General features: G+C 37.6%; 1 protein-coding gene across 1 annotated transcript in view; it reads left to right on the forward strand.

The window, feature by feature from the left end:
- Window positions 1-22,399, forward strand: part of DZIP1 (DAZ interacting zinc finger protein 1) — a 37,768-nt gene extending 15,369 nt beyond the window's left edge. Inside the window, exons 9-19 of the mRNA XM_075717954.1 lie at window positions 1,802-1,850; window positions 3,168-3,224; window positions 10,474-10,533; window positions 13,608-13,753; window positions 14,082-14,277; window positions 14,652-14,781; window positions 14,979-15,023; window positions 15,827-16,029; window positions 16,414-16,544; window positions 21,357-21,528; window positions 22,317-22,399. Of these exons, the coding sequence (XP_075574069.1) occupies window positions 1,802-1,850; window positions 3,168-3,224; window positions 10,474-10,533; window positions 13,608-13,753; window positions 14,082-14,277; window positions 14,652-14,781; window positions 14,979-15,023; window positions 15,827-16,029; window positions 16,414-16,544; window positions 21,357-21,528; window positions 22,317-22,399 (1,272 nt within the window). The remainder of the gene's footprint in view (window positions 1-1,801; window positions 1,851-3,167; window positions 3,225-10,473; window positions 10,534-13,607; window positions 13,754-14,081; window positions 14,278-14,651; window positions 14,782-14,978; window positions 15,024-15,826; window positions 16,030-16,413; window positions 16,545-21,356; window positions 21,529-22,316) is intronic.
- Window positions 22,400-22,754: the final 355 nt, after the last annotated feature.

Here is a 22,754-nt window from a genome sequence, read left to right on the forward strand (position 1 = left end):
TCCAGAGAAGGGCGACCAAGATGGTGAAAGGTCTCAAGGGCAAGGCTTAGGAGGAGCGGCTGAGGTCGCTTGGTTTGTTCAGCTTGGAGAAGAGAAGGCTGAGGGGTGACCTCATTGCAGGCTGCAGCTTCCTCAAGGCGGGCAGTGGAGGGGGAGGTGCTGATTTCTCTCTGGTGACCAGCGATAGCACACAAGGAAGTGGAATGAAGCTGCATCAGGGGAGGTTCAGATTAGACATCAGGAAAAGGTTGTTCACTGAGAGGGTGGTCGGTCGCTGGAACAGGCTCCCCAGGGAAGTGGTCACGGCACCAAGCCTGTCAGAGTTCAAGGATCATCTGGACGACACTCTTAGTCATATGGTTTAGTTTTAGGTAGTCCTGTGAGGAGCAGGGAGTTGGATTCAATGATCCTTATGGGTCCCTTCCAACTTGAGATACTCTGTGATTCTATGAAATTATTTGTTTGGAAATGATTTGTTTTTTCTTAAAAATACACTTTTGTTCAAACATAACTATAGATTTTTTGAGGTGGTCGGTGGGTGAGTATCTGGGTGGTCTGGAGTTTAGACTATAGCATGATTATGTGGTCCTTGCAACCTATTCCTCTATTAGATGGTGCATTGTTTACAAATCAACATCTGATTTTACGCATTTTTCCTAAGATTAATGTTAAACCTATACTTAAGTGCTTAAAGAATTGGAAAGACAAATAATAGCTTTTACATCTCCACCTTAACAAATTTCATAGCTGGAGCAATAGAGGACTTAATCCTAGAAAAATTACTTGCAATAAAGTGACCTTTTAAGACAAAACAGTATGACTATAGATGTGAAATAGGCTCAGAGGGATCTGAGTTTGGTGTTTGTGAAATACAGTTGTGAAGATCATGGAATGCTTTAGGTTGGAAGGAACCTTGAGAGGTCATGTAGCCCAACCCCCCCTGCAGTGAGCAGGGATTGAACCTGTGACCTTGGCATTATTAGCACCACACTCTAACCAACTGAGCTAACCGGCCTGGTCATCTATGTTGTCAAAACCTGGAAACTGGAAGGGCTTGAGAAATGGCTAATGCTTTTGTAGAATCCAAACTGAATGGACAATGAATTGAGGCACTACTGACTATATCCAAATGGATAAATAAAAGAGGACCAGGGTCCAATACCTTGTGCCAGGTCTAGCTGACATTGGCTGTGTGCCTAGATGGTTTCGGTTTAGCTTCTGTTTCGGGAATTGGAGTGCAGAACATTGTTTTAATGATGAAAGATTCACAAGTTTCCTGTTTCCTTTAGATTGAATTACAGCCAGCTTGTTTCCTCTACACTCTTGAGTTTTGTTCAGTGCATGTCTTGGGTGTCAAATAGACAAAACTGCAGAGCAGACAGGAGAACTGTTCATATATTTAAAATCAATGTGTAATTAAGTGTTTCCCTGGAGTGGAGCTAGACTTGCAAAATTGAGCATGAATTGCTGAAGCAGAAAGTATTGAAACTGTAAGTGCTGAAGTGGCCTATAAGCCCGCTCTCATTTCACTTTATAGCTTGTAATAACAGGGTGTACAAAGCACAAGTTCACATAAGTCAACAAACAGAAATAAGTCTTCAACATCTATTGAGCATGAATGAAATATGCATTAGGCAGTAGACTACGGTTCCACGAAAGTAGTATTTTTCTCCCCAAATCATAAACAATAATTTCTGTTATGGAATAGTACTGAAACTAGGTATTTTGCACTAAATGTGCGTTTCTAGATATTGATCATGTACCTTTGTAACTATTCATGTATCTGTCTTTTCTCTTTTAGATAAAAGAATTGTCCACAAGATCAGTTGCAAGCATTAAACCATATGATGGTAAGTTCAAACTGTAAGAAAAAACAAATTTTGTTTCTGATTTCAGCAGCTTGGCTGAAACAAATGTTACAATTCATTAAAAAATACAGACATCAATTTTGGTAACTAAATATTGAAATCAAATCAGTACTGGCAATTTATTTATGTTTCACAGGGTGCCTGCCTGTTTCCATGCCTTGATTTTCCAAGTTCATATTTTGCAGCTGTTAGGACTTCTAATGTACAAAGTTGATTGCTTGAGTAGTGAAGAGATGTGAAATATAGTAGCTCTGTTTTGTATTATATAAACAACTTCTGGCTTTGATTTATCAAGTGTAATTTTAATTGTTTTTTCATGCTTGACTGTCCTTAGGCTGCAGAACTCACAAAAGGGAAAATACTGAAAGAGTAGACAAAATTGATTAATCTACCAGTTAAGATACAGATGTTCAAAGAATTTTAAGAACTCTGATATTTTTGTCTGTGCAATGCTTTAACATCTGAAGTCCATTACAAATAGCTAAACCCGGTAACACTGTTTTGGGACGTAGTCCTGCACCACAAACACCTGTATAGTTGATGCTGCAGTTGCAGTGACTTGAAATAAGTTTATTGCAAGAGATGATGACAGCTGGATTCATTGTAATCCCAGTCTGGAAACCATCTTGCTTTATTAGCAGGACATTGGCTTGAACTGAATCTAACAGCAGGAAGTTGTTTAGTTTGAGGAGAGTATAGTAATGGTATAGCTGTCTGGCTTCTCAACAGGGGCTGGTCATATTCAGCCACACTGAAGCACAGACCATGGCACACAAGTGAATTTGCTCCTAGGCCCCAAGCTGATCTGAGGAATGTAGAATTGAAGTGATAATTGACTCCAAGGCTACACCTAATACATGTTATATATAAGGTTTGCACTAATTGATATGAAGCGTGGATGCAGCAGATCCTCTTCGGGGAATACAAGTGTCGATCAGGCTAGACTTGACTAAGTAGCTTTGGGCCAGGGCTTCTTCCCTGGGACACGAAGACAACATACAGACATGACCAAAGAGACGATCTGACTAGTGCACGTTCACATTCCAGTTCAGTGACAATTTAATTACTAGTTTCTTTTCCCAGTTCTAGAAGTATTAAAGATGTTAAGCATATCTAGAGACATACTTTTATGTTGTGAAGGACCAATTTTTACTTTGTATAATATTTGTTTACAGTAATATGCCAAAATTGCATAATTTATAAATATGATTAAATACTGCAACATTTATGAATCTGTATATGTCTGTTACTGTTTACTGTAATACATTTACATTATTTTTTACTTTCATGCTATTTTAGTGAACACTACTGTAGAGCATCTTGAAGAATCTAAACCAAGTCTACCACTGATGCATGGTGAGTTTTTTTGATAGGTCCAGATCCAGTACTTTCAAATCTAACACTCTGTCTTCCCAAATGTGTTGCTTGTCAAATCATAGGTGTAAGAGTAGTTATATTGAAAGAACATAATCTGAATTGCTTTGCTGTACGTCAGCATTGAGAATTCCTATGAAGTAATTGTAGAGATGCACTATTGAAAAGAATAAATGAAAAACAAAACAAAATAATTTGAGACTATTTCCTACAACGTGTATAGTTTTAGAGGACTTTAAGGTAAATTAAACTAACTGAGGAAATAAAATTATGTTTTCTTTTAGAAAATATACTTATTTTCTGGTAGATGCATATACTGGATAGGTATGTGCGTAAACTGGAATTTGTATAGAGAAAAATGTGGAGATGTTTGTTTGTAAGTCTTGAAATACTGTATTTTTCATGTGACTTCAAATGTCAAGGAGGAAAAATACAGAAGACATAATCAAAATAGACAGTCATCCTGTCTAGATAGTTCTTTCAGAGTATATCTGTAGTTATATATAGATCATTATTTAGTTATTTTAACTAGTGGCACTGTGATATTCTTTAGTAGTGGGGGGAAGCGATGAGCCTCCATTTATATCGTTTGGTGTTTTGTGAAAATAGTTTTCACTTTTTTCTCAATATGCAAAGTAATGGAGAATATTGTTACCATACTAATATTCTGCGATCAATTAATTCTGTACTTTCACTTCAAGTAGGAAAGTAATAGGAAAAACGAACTTTGAGCAAGTAAAATGTTTGCATGTTAAAACCATTTTATAAATTAATTGAACTATGATAAACTATTTAATAATAAACAATCATTATTTTAAAAACCTGTCAAGGGGAGAGGAAATGGAATTCATCTAATAAAAATGTACAGAACTTTTGTTTTTCAACAAATTCAAAAGGTCTGAAAAGGCATATGGGGAGAAGGAGCAGTATACAACAGCAGCTTTAGATAACTTGATGAGGAATGAAAAACTGATGAATATGAAGTGTTGATTTCAAAATATTTGTTGTGTTAAGAATTATTAAACTAAGGAAAAGAGATTTTTATTATATGGTAAAATTATTTTACTAATACAGAGATTTCTTACTAACCTATGCAAGGTAGCTGTTCATTACTAAAAGCTTTTTAAGTGAAATTATATAGATGAAATGTTGTGTGGAGTAAAGTAATAATATATTAAATATAGATCATTAATAATAGTATTTTAAATAATCCAATTATTTTTCATTCAAACCAGCTTCATTGCACCAACACAGTAGTGCTGGTTCTAGCTAAGAGATCTCACAGGAAGTAGCTTAGCTATTGGCCTGAATTTAAGAAACAAGTTTTATGAAGAATGTTGCTGCTACGGGCTTACACACCAAGCTTGTCAAGCATTGCTTTCTTAGTGCATTTACTTTCATTTGGACTGAGGAGGAAAACAGTTCTGTGAACATTAGTATTTTCTGTACTCTGACCATTTGTGTCGAGTCATTCAGATCTTTCCTTATTTCTTGCTGCTCCAAATATGAAGTCTGGGACGCCTTATGCAACTTCTCAAGATAGAAAAGGCTGTTCCTGCCATTGATATACGATTCACTATCAGTCTATTATGAAACCTCAAAGAAGGTGTTTCCTTCAGATTCCTTTGCTGATGATTATTTTATTTATCTCTGCAGGTCTCTCTGTCTGTCCCCTTTCTTCCCTTCTGGATTTTTTTTAAACTTACCTAATTTCTGGATATAAAGGTTAGCAGAAATTAAAGTGTCTTTCCCAAAATTTTGACAGCTCCTCAAGGGATTGACTTACATACTGAATTAAGACATGGCTGCATCTCGTGCCATTATGAAAATGAAAGTGCTTGCTGGTAACTTCTGTACACGAATTTATTTAGCACAGAGCATCTCTGAAATCACAAGAGCTATAGTTTACCTACCAAGCGATTGCCTGAACATGGAATATCTTCCTTTTCTTTCTTTTCTTCTGTTTGAAAGAAAATTATTTCTGGAAAAGGCTCTCTTATGTGAACTTAAGTACACTTTTCAAAGTTGCCTAGAAGCTTTTGCATCCTAAGATTAGTTCTGCACATCTTAAATCTGAGCTGTGAAAAGATACCCAAATTACAAATGAGATGTCTTAGGTGTAAAGTAATGCAAAAGCTGTGTTAGCCTGGTGCTCTTGTGTTCATGTTGTTCATGTTGTGTTCTTGGGAGAGCTAACAGTCTGCCTTTAATGCCATCCTGGCTGACCATTCTTCTCTCACTTTCTGAGCTAGCTGTAGGGTTTTGTGCAGATATAACTTGTCTTATCTTCAGAGATTACTTAAGTCTCACAAAAAGGCAACGGATTCAGTATGATTTTTTAATCATATTTTAAAATCAGACTTTGGCTCCTATGTTACTCTTGAAATGTTGATCCTTGTTCAATATTTAATCTTTGTTAGGTCAATAATGGTAGGTGGAATTGAAGACAGTAGTTAAAAAGCAAAGATAATAATGAGATTGTCCATTAAAACCTATGACTCAGTCTTCAAACTTGGTGTGGACTAAGGCCCAGCTATCATTAGGGACATAACTGAAGCACCTGGGGAAAATTTAGTCAAAGTAGTCTCCCTAGGCAGTTGACAGAGAAAAGGGGCACCTTCAGAGTTTGGTTCAGCTGAACTAAGATCTGAATTGCTCTTTGAAGTTGCCTGTGTCTCTTCGTTGACTGTAGAAGGAGTCTGAGATGACTAGGCTCCTAACTTAGAGGCCTCAGGTAAGTCAAAAATTTTGGTTTAAAATTAATATTTATGCTGCTTATGTGCAGTATATGGCTTCCCATTGATTAGTTAGGAGAAAGATATATGAAGTGCATCAATTCAAAGATGATGGTCAAAATCACAGATTAAGTCTGGCAGCTCTTTGGATGTGAAATTTGAGTATAAATTAAAGGAGTAGATAATGACTATACCTATGGCTTACATTCCTTACATATTTAAGAAGCGCAGCAATTTACAGCAAACAAGTTTTACGTTTCATCCTTGGTTTTCATATTGCAAGTGCAAAGTGCTTCCTGTAGGTGATACTCCGCTATAGATAATTGTAACACTTCTCTCAGGCTAAAAGTAGTTTAGCATTTCATATTTCAGAGTAAATAGACAGGATTTCTCCTTTAAATATAGGCCAGAAGACCACTTTTCCAATACTAGGGTCAGAATATTGTTTTTTTTTAAACTAGTAGATAAGAACAGACAAATATGTGATACACTTGAAATGTACACAGCCTGAACTCTTCATTATTGTTAGGTATATTTTCCTATTCCACCTGCACAGAAATTGTCTTCAAATATTATTTAAAACTGATATTTAATGATTTGTCAAAGTATGCCAGGCACATAATGTTTCAGTAGTATAATTATCCACTGAAGAAATTAAGACAACCTGTATTTTTGATACAACTCATGTATCTTTCCACACACATTAGCTGGCAGAAAAGATATTCTGGAAAATGTAGGATGACACACACATCGTTGTGGAGGTCATCTTAACATTGCTGGCCTTAATGACAGCTAGTATTAATATGGCTGGATTCAGGCCAGTGAGCTATGAATATGACCAGCCTTCATTAAGACTGGTGTTGGTAGCTGCTATTTAGGTAGGGTCAAGCCTGAGGCTGACAGGAACTGTTCTTGTGAGGATAATGGTAGGGTTAGGTTTTGGACTGAGGCTGGCTGATGACATCCAGTGAGGATATGTCCAGAGTTTGTCACTGGGCTAGGTGTAGGATTTAGCAATGGTGCTGTTTGGTTAGGGTCACGTGTGGGACTGTTGGGGAGGACCAAATGAATTAGGTTTAGACTTAAGGTGGTTCATGCCAGCATAAGAAGTTGATCTATGGCAGGGTCTGCAAAGGGCTGGCATCACCCAGAGACATGTGGTTATTGCTGAGCCAAGGTTTTACAGGGATCACTGAGCTTGGGTTAGGGTTGGGATTAGGCTTAGGCAGACATTGATTGGCAAATGAGAGTTATGCTTGAGTTAAGAAGGATCAGTTAAGCAAGGCAGCAGCAGCAGAGCCTGACTGAATTGGTCTAAGTATGGAGTTGAAATTTATCTCTATTTTGTAGCCAAGAAAGGGGTGGACATGAGAGCTAGGGTTCAAGCTGTGTCAGTGAACAAAGTATAATCAAGGTTGCATCTGAACTGCAAGGCTGATGTAATCTCCAGTTCTACCAGTACTCTGGTAGTCCAGATCCAGCAGGTGATCTGCTGGAGCACAACATGCCTCCTGCCTTGCTTCAGCCTCCTGGGATCCACTTCCAGTAAGGCAAGGACAGTTTGGGTGTTCCTCTGGAATGGGGAACAGAGAAGTGACTAAGAACAAGTAATTTATGTCTAGGTGTGAGTCCAAAAGGGAAGGTAGCAGTCTGTCTAGGTTCAACACTCAGGCTGGGATGAAAAGGAAAGCTAGGAGTAAGATCCTGGCCAGCAAGGTCTGATGTTGAGGTAAAGCAGCACCCACCAGGGTCAGCTAAACTAGATTTAGGGCTGATAATTGACAGGAAGGTAACTGGCTCTACTTAAGTCAGAAGTTGTAGTGATGATTTGTTTAAGGCTAACGTTGGATTCTGGCTTGGTGACATTTTGGGCAAAGAGGTCTGATGAACTAGAGGTTCAAGGTTACAATAATTCAGAGTAGTTAGGATTTCAGTCTGCATCAGCAGGATTGTTTTAGATACGAAGTTAGCAAAGACTGCTTTGTACAGATTTGAGGCTTAGCTGGGTAGTCAGACTTAAATGATTCCTAAAAATAAGCTTGCTAATATTTAGATGCTGCTGATTTCAAGGATGTGCACTAAGGTAAGAGCTGAGAGGTCTGATCAGATGGCTAGAAGAAGCACATTTCTGGTAAACACAAGGAGAGGGCTCCTTAGGGGGCTGATCTCCATACCTGTCTATAAACCAGAGGAGCAGTGAACCAAGCTGCTTTTTCTGACATTGGATTCCAATGTGGTTTTTTAATAAATATCTCTCAGAATAAGTGTACAGTAAAGAAAAAGAAAAGTCCCACTTACGTTAGAGAAGTTGGTGTTTCCCGGTGTTGCACTCCCCTGTGTCTTGGCATTCGATCTCTGTCATCATCCAGTGAACAACAATATTACACATAGCAAGTAATACAGTTTGGTTTTGCTCTTGCAATTATTCTTTTACTGATTTTAACTTCCTCTGTTTCTAGTATACTGAGGAAGAGAAGCATGTACCTTTATGCCAGATCAGCAGACTATTTTCAGATCTGAGTTCTGGGGAGTGGGTTTTTCCTGTTAAGTTACTTGACAAGGGCTTGTGCAGAGATGAGTCAGCTCCTTTAATCAGATTGCAGTTGAGTAAAGTACAGGTAAAACAAGTATAGTTTACATCCAATTACACAGCAAGTGGCTAGCTGTCTAGTAGGTCCAGCCAAGAAACTTGGAGGCCTCAATGCCCATGCAGCTAAATTAAATCCCCCCAGAACATCCCTCATCTCTGCTTCCGGCTCTGTCCTCCAAAACGGGCTCACTGTAGACTTTTGGGAATGATCCCAAACTGTGCCTGAACGTTGTTTTGGAGAATGTTAGTTGGTGCAGGGCAACAGCGTGCCAGGAAGAGCTTTAGGAGTTCAGTAGCGTGGAGGATCATATTCCAGTGCCCAGGAATGCTCTGGCCACTGCTAAATTTTACAGCCTTGGAGACTGAAAGACCAGAAGCCTATTTGTCAGCTGGTCTCTCAGAGTTTTGCTTTTAAGTGTTTCCATAAAATATATTGACATTTGCATCTTGTTAGTATCTTGTGATGGTGTAAGAAGCATTTTTTTAGAACTTCTTATTTAGTGCAAATTATACAGGAGCAAATCTTAAGTGTTGTAACCTGCTTGGAAAAGTGGGTGAGAGAATAGAATTGCAAGTATGGAAAACATGGAGGGATCAGCAGCCATATCCAAGCATTTACATCACTTTTAGTCCCCTTCACATGGGGAATATTGGAGATGTGACAGTAAGCTCCAAGTGCTCATTACATTGTGATTACCCATCACAGTGCATCCATGTTTGTACCTAATTGTATGAGAAGTGCTGAAGAGCAGGCATCTTTAGTGCAGCGTTACATCTTCCCCTTCTACCCATATAGTGTAACAGCCATTTATAGTGCCAAAGGTTTCTTGTGAGGGCTGGGGCAAATTGGCTGGGCCAATAAATTGTTTTCTCCTATACTGCCAGTAGTTGAATGCTGGAAGTATAGTTTGCACATTTCTCTGTTTTTATCATAAACCCTAGAATAAACTAAAAATTCTAGTTTTCATTGAAATAAATTTATTTATGGAAGGTGAATATTAACATTTTAAAAACCTGAATTTTATTAGTCTACATATAAGCATTTTCATGCATGTCTAATATCTGAAGTCTATGAAGTTGTAAATAAACTGTACTCTGGCTTCATTTATATAAAGCAAATTGTACCAGACAGCCTATAGAATGATAATTTCAATGTCTTTAGGAAGCTGTTTTCAGTAGAGGACATTTCAAGATTTCTTTAAAGGACGTGATAATATTGAATCTCACTATATTGGAGTGATTGAAGATTTTTTAAAATTAGTTTTATTGGAAATTATCGTACATCTATATAGATAAAATTTCTCTATGTCTTGCACATATGGACTCAGTACTTAATAATTCTCTGGAATAATGAGTTAACATACTTTTTCCATATATTTTTGAGGATTTCTATGTCCATTTTACTTGCCTTTTGTAAACTTCTAGTATCAAATTGCACATAATATTTTGAAATAAATTTTAAAATTAAAATGCTTCTTATGAGAAATGAATGACAGTATTTGCTTACTTAATCCTAGGTGGCCTTGTTGTTGTAGATGCCTAAAAATATCCCACCTGGTCTCTAGGTGCCCTTCCAGAAGTGCGTGGGTTTTTCTATAGTTGTGTGAAATATCTGCCAGCCCTGTGGCAATGGCTTAAAACTCTGATACATCTGAGACGACAGTAGACACCCACGCTTGGGCAACTGAATCGCTCCTGAAGTGACTATTGTATTAGGGTATCCTCTACAAAAATGTACCGCCAAGGCAGTGAAGAGTCACGTTCCGTTGGATTTGTGATTGTTAAGCAGGTTGTCAGCAATCAGGAAAATTGACATCAGTGTGTTTTTTTGCCTAACTTTCCCACTCTGGACCTTGACCTTCTTCTGTCCTGTTTGTCTGGTGTTCCTGTTCTTCCTCGTTATTAGAGCAGGCACCCTTGGTGCATATGCTGGAGCCCATAGAGGAGCTTTCAGAAGAGGAAAAAGGTAATGGTTGATTCAGCTCAAAATGTAGTGGCATGTGTTTTTTGAAAAGAAAAATGTAAATATTATTTGATACCTACACTATTTTTTTCATTGTATTTGAGTATGCTTATGTGATTTGGGTGGAAACTTTCCTTGTTTGTGTCAGTCTCCTGTTTGCTATTGGTGCTTGTAAATATTATGATTTCCTTATCCAAGTTAAATGTTTTTATGGAAAGCTGGCTAACTTTTTAAAGCAGGCATATTCCATATGTCTAAAGGCATTTGAGCTAAGCAGAGCAAAAATGTTTGACGGGGAATACCCCTTTACTAGGAAATTTTTGGTGCTGACGCTGTTGCAGTGTATGCTCGCTTCTTTTTCAAACTCTGTGTAAGAGGATAAAGAGTTCAGATACAAGAAGGAAGTTGGTGGTGGAGGTTGAAGCTGCCTGCTTTCATAGATGCACCAAAGATACTTTTGCAAGTAATCTAAGTTACGCCTACCTCTAAGCAGTCACAGCTCCAGCCAGGGTTGTGCAATTCTGAATGAAATTGCATAGGCCGGTGTTGGCAGCTGTTGTTCTGCTTCATCTGAGGAAAACTTGGAGAAGGCCACATTTACAGTGACAGAAGAGAAAGCATTGGTTCATCCTGCATGGTATTCTTCTCCTGAAGAAGGCTAACAGTACTTTAGATGCAACACCAAATAGCTGGATAGCATAATAATAATCTGTACTGTGTGCAAAAATCAAAGTCAGTCTTGAACCTTATAGCAAATGTGTTTAAATTTTGAAGGAATGATGCTGTTTCGAAGACAAAATTGTTGTTTGAATACATCTGCGCCTAAGTGAGAGGTTTCCCCAGGGAAAATCTGGTGACTCTAAACAATCTGAAATAAAGACTGCTCGCATTTTTGCCGTTCTTTCTGCTATTGCTCTTGCTTGCCATCTTCTCTCTTGATGGATTGTCTTTGATTCTTCTGCTATGCCTAAAGGCATGGCCTGCAGTACAAAGGAGAGAAAGAAAGAATGCAGTCTGAAAAGATAGACCAAGATTTTTTTTGTTTTCAGTGACAGCCATTTGTAAGGGAGAGTGTGAAAATTCTTGACTTGGCAGATTATTTCATAGGATTATGTAGGAGCTGAGGCAGTGGACCAGACTTAAGATCCCTTGTCTCCAAAGTTGTCAAATCTAGTATTTAGGGTTTTTTTAAAAAACCAAAAATGAATAAAAAAGCAGTTCCTTAAATAGCTGGCTCCAGCAGAGAGAATTTGGCTTGAGTTAATTAGCAACAATTAATATTGTCATTAATTAGGATAATGCTGGATAGTCTTGTTACCCATATTAGTATGTAGTCATTATGAATTTTAAAACGATTTTAGATGGATCTATTTTATTGTAAGGATTAACATCTGAAAGGGACAGGATTTTAAGAAGGCTCCTTGGAGCCTTCTGCTTTAAAATGTCTTATGTTTGGCTTTGTGGGAAAATTTCATACTGCATAATTCACCTTTTCCTGACTGGGGATGGTCTGATAGCCCTGTGTTTCTGCACTGAGGAGTAGTTTGCCTCTCTAGGAGTCAGCGCTCCAGCCAAATCACTTTTAATCCGACCTCTGTCAGCGATTGAGTTGTCCACACAGTTCCCAAAGCCACTTAAGATTCCAGCCAGATTCTGTCCTCTTCAACACCAATCTCTTAGTATGGTAGCTTGACTCTTTTTTCAGTTTTCATTACCTATAGTTCTTTCCCAGATCCACAAGAAGCCACTGCCTCAAAACAACCTAAATATCATTTGTGTATCTTGAGGCTTTTTTGGGTCCTCTTCAGGGTGCTTATCTTTCCCTTAAACAAAAATGAAAACTAAGTGGAACTGCTTTTTAAGCAATCGTTGTTTAAAAATAGGGAAAGTGGCATGTTTGTTTTGAAAAAAGCATTTGAAAGTCACAATATGGAATTATTCCTTCATTGATGTCCTTGTGTGTGGGCTGGCAAATGACTCTGCTGCCCTGTAAGGCATACTGGAAAGACACAAACTCCTGCCCAAGATTTACCTTTTATTTCAGGGGGTGAAGCTGGGAGTGTGGTTTGCAGCATTCTTTCCTTGGATGCTGTATACCCCTCTGTGTATGCTTTGCCAGCTTTGCTGACCACCGCCAGACAGAAGAAGCTACCATGGTCCCACTGATTATTGATTCACTTGGTGTAAGTGGCATTCTGTAAAGCTTTGTCTTGCCAGAGACACTTCATAAGCAGGTTCCAAAGGGGTGGGTTTTGCTTCTTTACTCCCCTGTGTGACCCTATTAGACTTTGGCCTAACTTAAATGTCAGTCTTTAATTTAGATGGAAGAATCTGTCTAGATCATTCTTTATTTCTTGCATAAGAGTTCATGTCATTACTGACAAAGTAAGGGAAGAGATAGAAACTTCTTTGTCTGCTTTTAAGTATGTATGATGTCATAGACCTGCATGGAAGAAAACACGACACTGAAATTTGTCCTTGAAAGAGGTCTGAAGATAAGTATTATCCATCATATATTTTCTGTGAAAGGGTCTGCCTCAGACTAAGGCTTTGTCTTTACCAAGACTTTTGAAAGTGTTACAGCTTTCCAAAGATTTGATTTCTGTAGGTGTTTTTTATCAGAGAACATTATGTTGTTTGAAGCTTTTCTTGAGAACAAGTTTGTCATATTCCTGTTCTAATTCCTGCTGGAGTTCAGCTTTGATTTGAAATACCACTTTTAGAGAACTTAATTATCAGAAGATAGTCTTTATCAGAAGTTTCCAAGTACAGTTCTAAAAGTAAAGATCTTTGTTGCTAAATATTCAGGCATATATCTTCACAGTGATTCTGTAACAAGAAAAATAAGAGATACTTCTGATGGTGAGTATGAGGTGCTGAGGTATAGATTTCAAATGAGCTGATTTTGTAAGCTAACCCAAGATTTTAAAAATAACCCAACTCCATGTAGACAAAAAGTACACATGTATGTCTGTGGTGTTTCTAAAAAAAGCATGCTTCAGTGCAGTTTTTAATTGTCTCATGTACTGTGGATTTTTCAGATATCTCTTAAATACATTTTTCCTTTCTTATTTCAGAAATTGAGAAAGGTGATCATAAAGCAGGTAGAAGTAACCACTATTTAATAAATGCTTTGAAGACTGATCCTTCTTTAACTAAAGAATTACGAGTTGTTTTGGAGCAAGCCCTGGAGGAGAAGCTGGAATCCTTGGGAATTAAAGCAGTAAGATTATTTTGAGTTATTTAAAAGAGGGGTAATCTTTGTCCCACTTCTTTGCTGTTCTCTTTCACTCCTGGACCACAACCCCCAACCTATAAAGTCCAAAGCTAAATTTCCACATGTTATAAATGTGTAACTCATTAACCTGAGAGGATGTCCATCAAATTACAGCTGTGGGGGATATGGCTACACCTGTGAGCAGTGTTACCACCTTTTGTGATTTTTTCTACAAGCTTTGTGATATTTGAAGTTTAAAAGAGTGTATATGATTGTAGGATAGAAATCCCAGAAATAATAGGCCCTGTGTTTACAATACAATTTGTTTCCTTAGGGTGTTCGCGGTATCCCAAATGAGCGCTTAAATAAAATTTTGCGTGCTATTCAATCTGCTAGAGAATGCAAACAGAAGCAAGAGCCTGACATTCAGCGAATTCGAGAGCATCTTGAACGCCAAGTTAGCTTTAGGGTTGAAGAGAAATCATCATCTTGTAATAGACCTGTTTCCTGCCCTCAGCTTCCTTCAGAAGGTTAAAATATTTTTGGTTTTTTTTTTTTTTTTTCCATTCTCTTACATTTTCTAACTGCTATTTAAGGTTTTATTTAGCAACATTTCTGTATAGCTGCTTTCATAATTTTTCATATAAAAATTCTATATAGGACTAAAAGGAAACTAAAGTTTCCTTTAAAGGGTTCTTGACATTGTGTTTAACTGCAGAAATCTTAGCTCCTATATTGGCAAGATAGATGGTAACTCTGAACTGCTTTGAAGAAAAAAATTACTTTTTTTCTTCTTTTTTTGCAAAACTATAATCTGCAGCAGAGACATCTCTAATTTTAGAAATTAAATATAAAAGATACCAAGCATTGTTTCTAATAATGAGTTAGATAACTTCTCTTGTAGGTAAACAGAAGTTCCATCAATTGGGAATTTCCTCATCTTCCACACCACGAAAACCAGTAAAACGGTCTTCAACAGCTGTCCGCCCAGCTGAACAAAGAACGGCCATCGCTGAGAATACATCTACACCAAAGTAAGAGCTGCTGTTCTCATAGTACACGTACCTCAGGTAACAATCCTGTGGGTTTGGGTTTTTGTGGCTGATGTGAACATTTCCTGCTAATATTGTAAGAACTGAGCAAAGAATTCACATTAGTTCTGTATAAACTTAATGCTTACTTAGTTGATTGTCAGTCTTGAAATAACTTGTCTTATTATTTTTAAATGCAGGAAGCTTTTTGGAAGTGGAGTTTCCAGAAAGACACCTAGTATCACGTATGTTTTGTTCCCTTGTATTTTTGAAGAAAACATTTTTAGTGACTGAATATTCACATGCTTGCCACGCAAAAGCTATTATTAAGCTGAAATCATAAACACTTTCTGGACTGCATATTTCATATTTTGTTTTAAAGTATTATTCCATTTCAGTCTGTTACTATAACCCCTGAAAGATAGCATGTTCTCCTTTCAGCAGATGTATTCTGTATTGTGAACCACTTCCTTCACTTTCATTCTCGGATGCTTTTTCTGAGCCAGTTAAAAGCATTTAAAGACTTTGGTGACCTTATTTTTTCAGTTTATTGGTATTTTCTTACTATGGCCAAAATTAAAAACAATATTCCAGATTCCACTCACATCAGGCACATTACTTTGTAATTTCCTGCACTGAAAAACTCCTCAATTATTTTCATCTAACAGAATATCAGAACAGACACTTTCTGTGGTGCAAATTCCTTGACCCTGAATTTTTCTCTCCCTGCTGATCCTTGAAAGCCTATCTTTGCCTGGCAAGACTTGTTATATATTGGTCTGTTGTTTTGTGAAAATAGTTGCATAGATGGAAATAATCGTGTCTATATATGAGACTATTTTGTGATAACTTTCTGAGTTTACTTAGCAGCATGATTTCTTTTAAATAGTTTTATGGATAGTTAGAATTTATGGGACCTCCTGTTTTTTTCACACAAGAAAAATGCACATGTTACTGGGAAGGAAAATACAAGGAAGCTTAAATATGTATATATCAATGCAGTCACTGAAACCCAGTAAGTCCTCGGGTTGTATGTGTTTTTGCATAGAACTCCACCATTCAGTTCAGAGGAAGAAGGAGATGAAGACGATATTAAGCAGTCTTACATATCACCAGAATTATTGCAAAAGCAGTCAAAAACATCAAGCAGCAAAGTCAGTGCTTTTCAGAAGGCTTCTGGCAAAAGCGATATGGATGCGACAGAGGAGAGTGAAATTGAAGAAACTGGAACACCTGCGAAAACTCCAAAAGGTTTTTTCACTGCTTTTGTATATGCATGTTGTAACAGCTGTGCATGATTTTGCATTTCCTGACAATAGTTCTGTGTTGGAAAACATAATGAAGGCAGACTGTCTAGTCCTGAGTGTATGTGTATTTGTGTGCACTTTAGGGTTTTGCTAATATGTTTATATTAATACAGTACTTAGAGATTTCAGTTCAAATTAGATGTGTATCATGCTGTTGTATATAAATGCAGAAAAAGAGACAATCTGTGCCTCGGAGAGACTTCTGTCTGAAACAGTTTTTCTCAGCCTTTTACTTATTTTTACTTTGTGGAAGATTTCTAGAGGGTTTACAGTAAATCCCCTTACTTGTGAATGGAAACTGTTAATATAATTTTTTTATGAACTTTAGGAGCAGTTATTCAGAAACTGACCGAACAAGTTGGAAAGAGTCTTTCTAACCGTGGAAATAAGAACAAACCAGCTGGAGGGATTAATGTTGCGCAGGCATTTATTAAGAAAGAAGAGGTGCAAGAACTGAAGGTATCACTTTCAATAGCCATTATTATTTCATTAAGTAATTGAACTAGATATGTGTGTATTACTTTTTTTTTTTTTCACGTTGAAATCATCTTGATGCAGTGAAGAACTTCATTCTCAAAGACAGTTTTGGAATTACAGTTAAATAGTCTTTTTGGTATATAGAAAAGTGCTAGCAAGTGAGGTATGGCAAGTGACCTCTTCATCCACGCTGCTTATTAGTTTATACCATGACTGTTTTGGATCACTACAGCTAGCCCAAAGTTTGGGCACAATTGGTATAGTTTTTATCTTCTATTCTAGCAGCACAGAGAGCGTACTTGCTTTCCTAGTATATTGTTTTGATGAAGGAAAAAATTAATTTGCTTGTCTAGTATTTTAAAATATATTTATTTCTAGCGCTTTATCTGATACGGAACTTTTAAATACATTTTAATGAGGGGACAAATTCCATTTCTGAGTATGGTCTTTGTTCTGCTGCATCTATTTACAATCATATACTGTTTTCAGACTACATCAGATGTATCACTGATGTCCGAGAATTGAGTATGACATGTGTTCACAATCAGAATACTAACACAACTTATTCTTTACCCCTCAGGCTCCTAAGGTCCCAGTCTTCCCCTCAGTTTAGAGTTTTATAATTGGTAAGCCACTTTGATGCAAATCGATCTTTGCCTGAACAATTTTTTTTAAAAAGAACAAAAGTTACTCCAGAAGTCAACAGCAGATAGTGCTATTTATTTCAGTTTTAGTAGTTGTTATTAGAGTGAAGACAACAACCAGATACTAGTTCTAGCATTCAAGAAAGTATTTTTTCACTAAATAAACAAATAATAATTACTGAAAATCCTGTTATCCGTAATAAAACTGATAGCTTCAGGCTTCCTGACTAACAGTTAAATCTGAAATGTATCACTCCTCCCAGAAACAGTGACACTTCTATTTCAGTATCCAGAAAGGGGTGATTGTCTTAATCAACTTTAGCTGTAATGGTAGGGTAATCACATTTAGCCTGTGTGCTTTTAATTGCCACTTGGTGACACCTAACTTGTCCATTGACTGTGTGGGAACTGCAAAACACACCAGACTCAAAATTATCAACTCAGACATGACTATTACAGTGTAATTTTCTGTCCAAATGTTACTTTCAAATTCTCTGCAATGTCAGATGATACAAGACTGTAAAATTTTCACAGTTAAATGCCTTAGTTTTCACTGGTAACCTCTCTTCCCACATCTCTCAAGCCCCTGAACCTCAAGGCAGGGACTGGGGGAATGAAGTCTCTCTCATTGTGGGAGAAGATCAAGTTCAGAAGATCAGGTTCGAGACCACCAGAGGAACCTGAACATACATAAGTCCATGGGACCTGACAAGATGCCGCCCAGGGTCCTAAGGAATTTGGCTGATGTAGTTGCCAAGCCACTCTCCATCATATTTGAAAAGTCATGGCAGTCAGGCAAAGACCCTGACTGAAAAAAGGGAAACATTGCACCCATTTTTAAAAAGGGTAAAAAGGAGGACCCTGGGAACTACTGACCTATCAGCCTCACCTCTATGCCTGGTAAGATTATGGAACGGATCATCCTGGAAGATATGTTGAAACATAAAGAAGACAGGTGATTAGAGACAGCCAACATGGCTTCACCAAGGGCCAGATCGTGCCTGACTAATGTGGTGGCCTTCTATGATGGAGTGACTGCATCAGTGGACAAGGGAAGAGCTATGGATGTCATCAACTTGGACTCTGTAAGGCATTTGATACTGACCCCCACAACATTCTTTCCTCTAAATTGGAGACATATGGGTTTGATGGATGGACTGTTAGATGGCTGAGGAACTGGCTGGATGGCCGCATCCAAGGAGTTACACTCAATGGCTCAATGTCCAAGTGGAAATTGGGAATGAGTGGTGTCCCTCAAGGGTCCGTACTGGGACCAGTACTGTTCAGTATCTTTATTACTGACATAGTGGGATTGAGTGCACCCTCAGCAAGTTTGCAGATGACACCAAGCTGAGTGGTGCAGTTAATGTGCTTGAGGGAAGAGATGCCATCCAGAGGGACCTTGACAGGCTTGAGGAGTGAGCCCGGGTGAACCTCATGAAGTTCAACAAGGCCAAGTGCAAGGTTCTGCACCTGGGTTGGGGTAATCCCCAATTTCAATGCAGACTGGGGAATGAATGGATTGAGAACAGTCCTGTGGAGAAGGACTTGGGGATACTGGTGGATGAAAAGCTGGACATAAGCTGGCAATGTGTGCTTGCAGCCCAGAAGCTAATTCATCCTGGGCTGCATAAAAACAAGTGTGGCCAGCAGGTCAAGGGAGGTGATTCCACCCCTCTACTCTGCTCTGGTGAGGCCTCACCGGGAGTACTACATCCAGCTCTGGAGCCCTCAGCACAGGAAAGACATGGACCTGTTGGAGCAGGTCCAGAGGAGGGGCCACAAAAGTGATCTGAGGGCTGGAACACCTCTCCTACGAGGACAGGCTGAGAGAGTTGGGGTTGTTCAGCCTGGAGAAGAGAAGGCTCTGGGGACACCTTGTTGCAGCCTTTCAAAATATAAAGGAGGCCTATAGGAAGGATGGAGAAAGACTTTTTACCAAGGCCTGTAGTGACAGGACAAGGGGCAATGGTTTTAAATGGAGAGTAGGTTTAGATTGGACATAAGGAGGAAGTTTTTTATGATGGGGGTGGTGCGACACTGGAACAGGTTGGCCCAAGAAGTTGATGGCCCATCACTGAAGTGTTCAAGTTCGGGTTGGACAGGACTTTGGGCAACCTGATCTAGTGAAAGATGTCCCTGCCCATGGCAGAGGGGTTGGACTAGATGATCTCTAAAGGTCTCTTCCAACGCAAACTATCCCATGATTCCATGAAAAATATTTTTGCTATAATTCGTTTAGAATATATTGCGTCCTTGATGTATTAACATAGTGGCGTGTTGCTGTATGGACGTGATGAGTCTATGAACCCCAGGTAGGCACTGATGCTTTGTTGCTGGAATCCTTACAGAACAACACACTATGTTGTATTCTTGCTAATTACATATGAATGTGCATATATTCATGTCCGTATTTGTATGTTTAAATGTAGGCATATAGTTCTAGTTAATTCTTTAAATTTTAGGTGAGATTTTCAAAGGTGCCCAAAGACATAAGCACAAAATGCCATTGGAATGATGGTTTGTCTGAAAATAATTTTTTTTTCATTAGCTTAATTACTAATAGCTTAAATACTTACAGCTACTAATGGTTGTTCTCAAAACCTGCAATACCATAAAACCTTTGTAAGGCATCCCATTGTCACATGTTTTATAAAGGTCATGTTTTACAGAAGTTACTTTGGAAACATTTTAGAGAAAATTAATTTTCTGCTTACCTGAAGCTGTATTACCTGAGTTCACCTGTACCAGACATTGTATGGATTATGGTATTTCTTTGGAATAAGTCTTTGAGTTAATAAAACTGCTTAGCAGTTTTGATTGGTGTTGTGTATTTACACTTGATCAAAACTGAATTCTCTTTGAAGTTTGACATTTTTCTCTGTATTTTGTACTTTAAAAATCAGGTGGGACTTAGTGAATGTTTGAGGAAACTCTTCCTCCAGCATTTCTTAATATATATGACTCTGACTTGCCCATTACCATGCCCTCCAAATGCAGAGAATTTAAAACAGCAAAATGTTAAATCCTGGTATGTTAACAATACAGCACACCAAGCAGATCTGTCAGTTTTTGAGAAACAGTTTGCAATGTTAAAATTGAATTATGTTGCAAGATAGAGCATTACTGCAGTCTCTTCCCCTTTCGAGACACACGACACGTTCATTTGTTGATTTTTCTCTAGTATGTACATACCTTACATTGTTTTTGAATAGAATCTGATTCTTTCTTCCGTGCAATAGAAGCACCTTCTATATCTTATGTAATATTGAGAGATTCTAGTGAAATAAGGTTTTAGCTTTGTGAGAAACCATCTCTCGGTTTCCGCAGTTAAGCTCTCTAATAATGGCTTGATTTCATTGAACCACATCTGATTGACAAACCAGGAAATGCTGAATGAAGATATTTAGTTCTCAGGCAGATGAGATAAGAAAGACCATGGACTCATTGCCTTCAGGTTCATCCGTTTAACTTGACTTTCATATTGTGAACTCATTATGCAAATCCACCACTTAGTTAAAAATCTACTTGTACATGCTGACAGTGAGTCCTAAGAGGAATACATATTTTAACTGTGAGCACCATGTGTTTTTTTTAACTTCCGTTACTTAATTTTCTCTTTAAATATATTAGTTCTAAGTTGACAAGGCCTTTACTGCAATATTATATTTTTCTAGTGTGAATACAGAATGCTTATATAGCAAACTAAACTGCCAGCTTGCATGATAACATGTCATGTCTTTATTTTCATGTAAGTAATATACATTCTAATGCTTAAAGGACTTTTCATCTCATTGCAGTAGCTAGTATCCCAGAAAAGACATTCCTGTTTTAAGTTAGACATGTAATACCTGAAAACATAGGTTTCTGCCAGTTTCATAACTGGCAGAACTTTTACCTTTTGCAGTTCCTGACTTTAAAAAAAAAAAAAAAAAAAAACAAACCACTTTTAGCTTTGAACTATAATAGTGAATTAATACAATTTAAGTAACTGAATTATGCAGATTTTAAAACTGGGGTGATAGATGCCATAAAGGCCATGTGCCAGTGCATTTTTCTTTAGCAGTTTCACATTGTTGAGTTTGTGGAAGATCTCAGCACAACTTGCATGGACAGAGGAAAAATGCATGTTTCTTCTTCTCCCTATTAGTTCACAGAAGTTGAAGATGATGATTGGGATATATCATCAGTAGAAGAAGACTTACTATTAATGAAAGATGATAGAGGCCAGAAGGCATTGACAGTTCAGAAAAATGAGTCAAACGCTGCATCTGTGGTACATGCATGGGGTCTTCCAAAGACAAGTGTACCAAAGGAGGAAGGTAACGTATTCATACTTCTACATGATAAGCCTTAAGTGCCTAACACACCTAGAGGAGAACTTATGCATACTGTATTACACATTGTAGTTCAATAGATGGTATTTTATAAGAAAAGAACAAGTAAGAAAACCTATGTGCTTGGTTTTATGTCATACAAATATCACATATGATGTTTATGATACCAACTTCTATGTAAACAACACACACAAATACACAGAGATGCCAAGAAACTTAAATTTGAGATTTTAAAACATATAATACTTTAACTTTGTCTTAAAAATTAATCATCCGGGATTTTTTTTTTTTTTAATCCTTTCCCAGATTTAAGGAAGTAGGGAAATTTTCTTACTTTGTCTTGAGAATAATAATCAAATTTCAGGTTTGTTCAAGATACCGAAGTGACCTACCAGGCTGAGATAAATATTTGAGCTACTGGTAAGGTAATAGCCTCAATCTTACATAGAACTTAGATAGTAGTTTCGAGCCCTAACATTTCAATATACTTAAAGGTTAAAGCTGTGTCAGTTACATAAAGATACTTCAGGTTATTTTTAAAGGGAAAGTAATGTTGACACTGACTGCTTGTACTGTGCATTGTATTCTGTGACAGAAACAGCCTTCATATTATCAACACTTGTAATTTCCTCACTAGGTGAAATTCTCGACTTCCTGAAGTCCACAGGTGTTTGCTCACATAGCATGTGATTTTATCTCATAGATAAATACAGAGTAAAAATACCCCCAAAATATTATTAATAATTGTTAATATTTCTTCGTTATGTTAACAGGCCTTCATGAAGCTGATAATACAAGCACGTTAAAAAGCAGCTTAGTCACTGTAACAGATTGGAGCGATTCTTCAGATATATAATTGTTGCATTCCTGATGGGAGGCACTGCTTTCGGGTTCTGTTGGGGTTGAAAATGTAGTTGAAAACATCGTGTTTCCTATTCATTTCTCATATTGGTCATGTAATAACAAGGAATACCGTTTACAGAGCTCTTGCATCTTTCAGTGTTGAATCTGAAACAAGAATATGCATATACACATTACTGGCCACGTCTATTTGGAAAGCGAGAGTTAATGCTTCTTTCTCATGAACTCAATGGTGAAAGTCTCTTTGATTTCACTGAGGTGAAGATTTTGCCTCTAATGTTTACATTAAAGATTGAAACTGGTCTTGCAAGAAAGCCTGTTAACCAATGAACGGAATTTACTCCAGAGTA

The sequence above is a fragment of the Pelecanus crispus genome, chromosome 1 (assembly GCF_030463565.1).
Source record: "Pelecanus crispus isolate bPelCri1 chromosome 1, bPelCri1.pri, whole genome shotgun sequence".
NCBI lineage: Eukaryota > Metazoa > Chordata > Aves > Pelecaniformes > Pelecanidae > Pelecanus > Pelecanus crispus.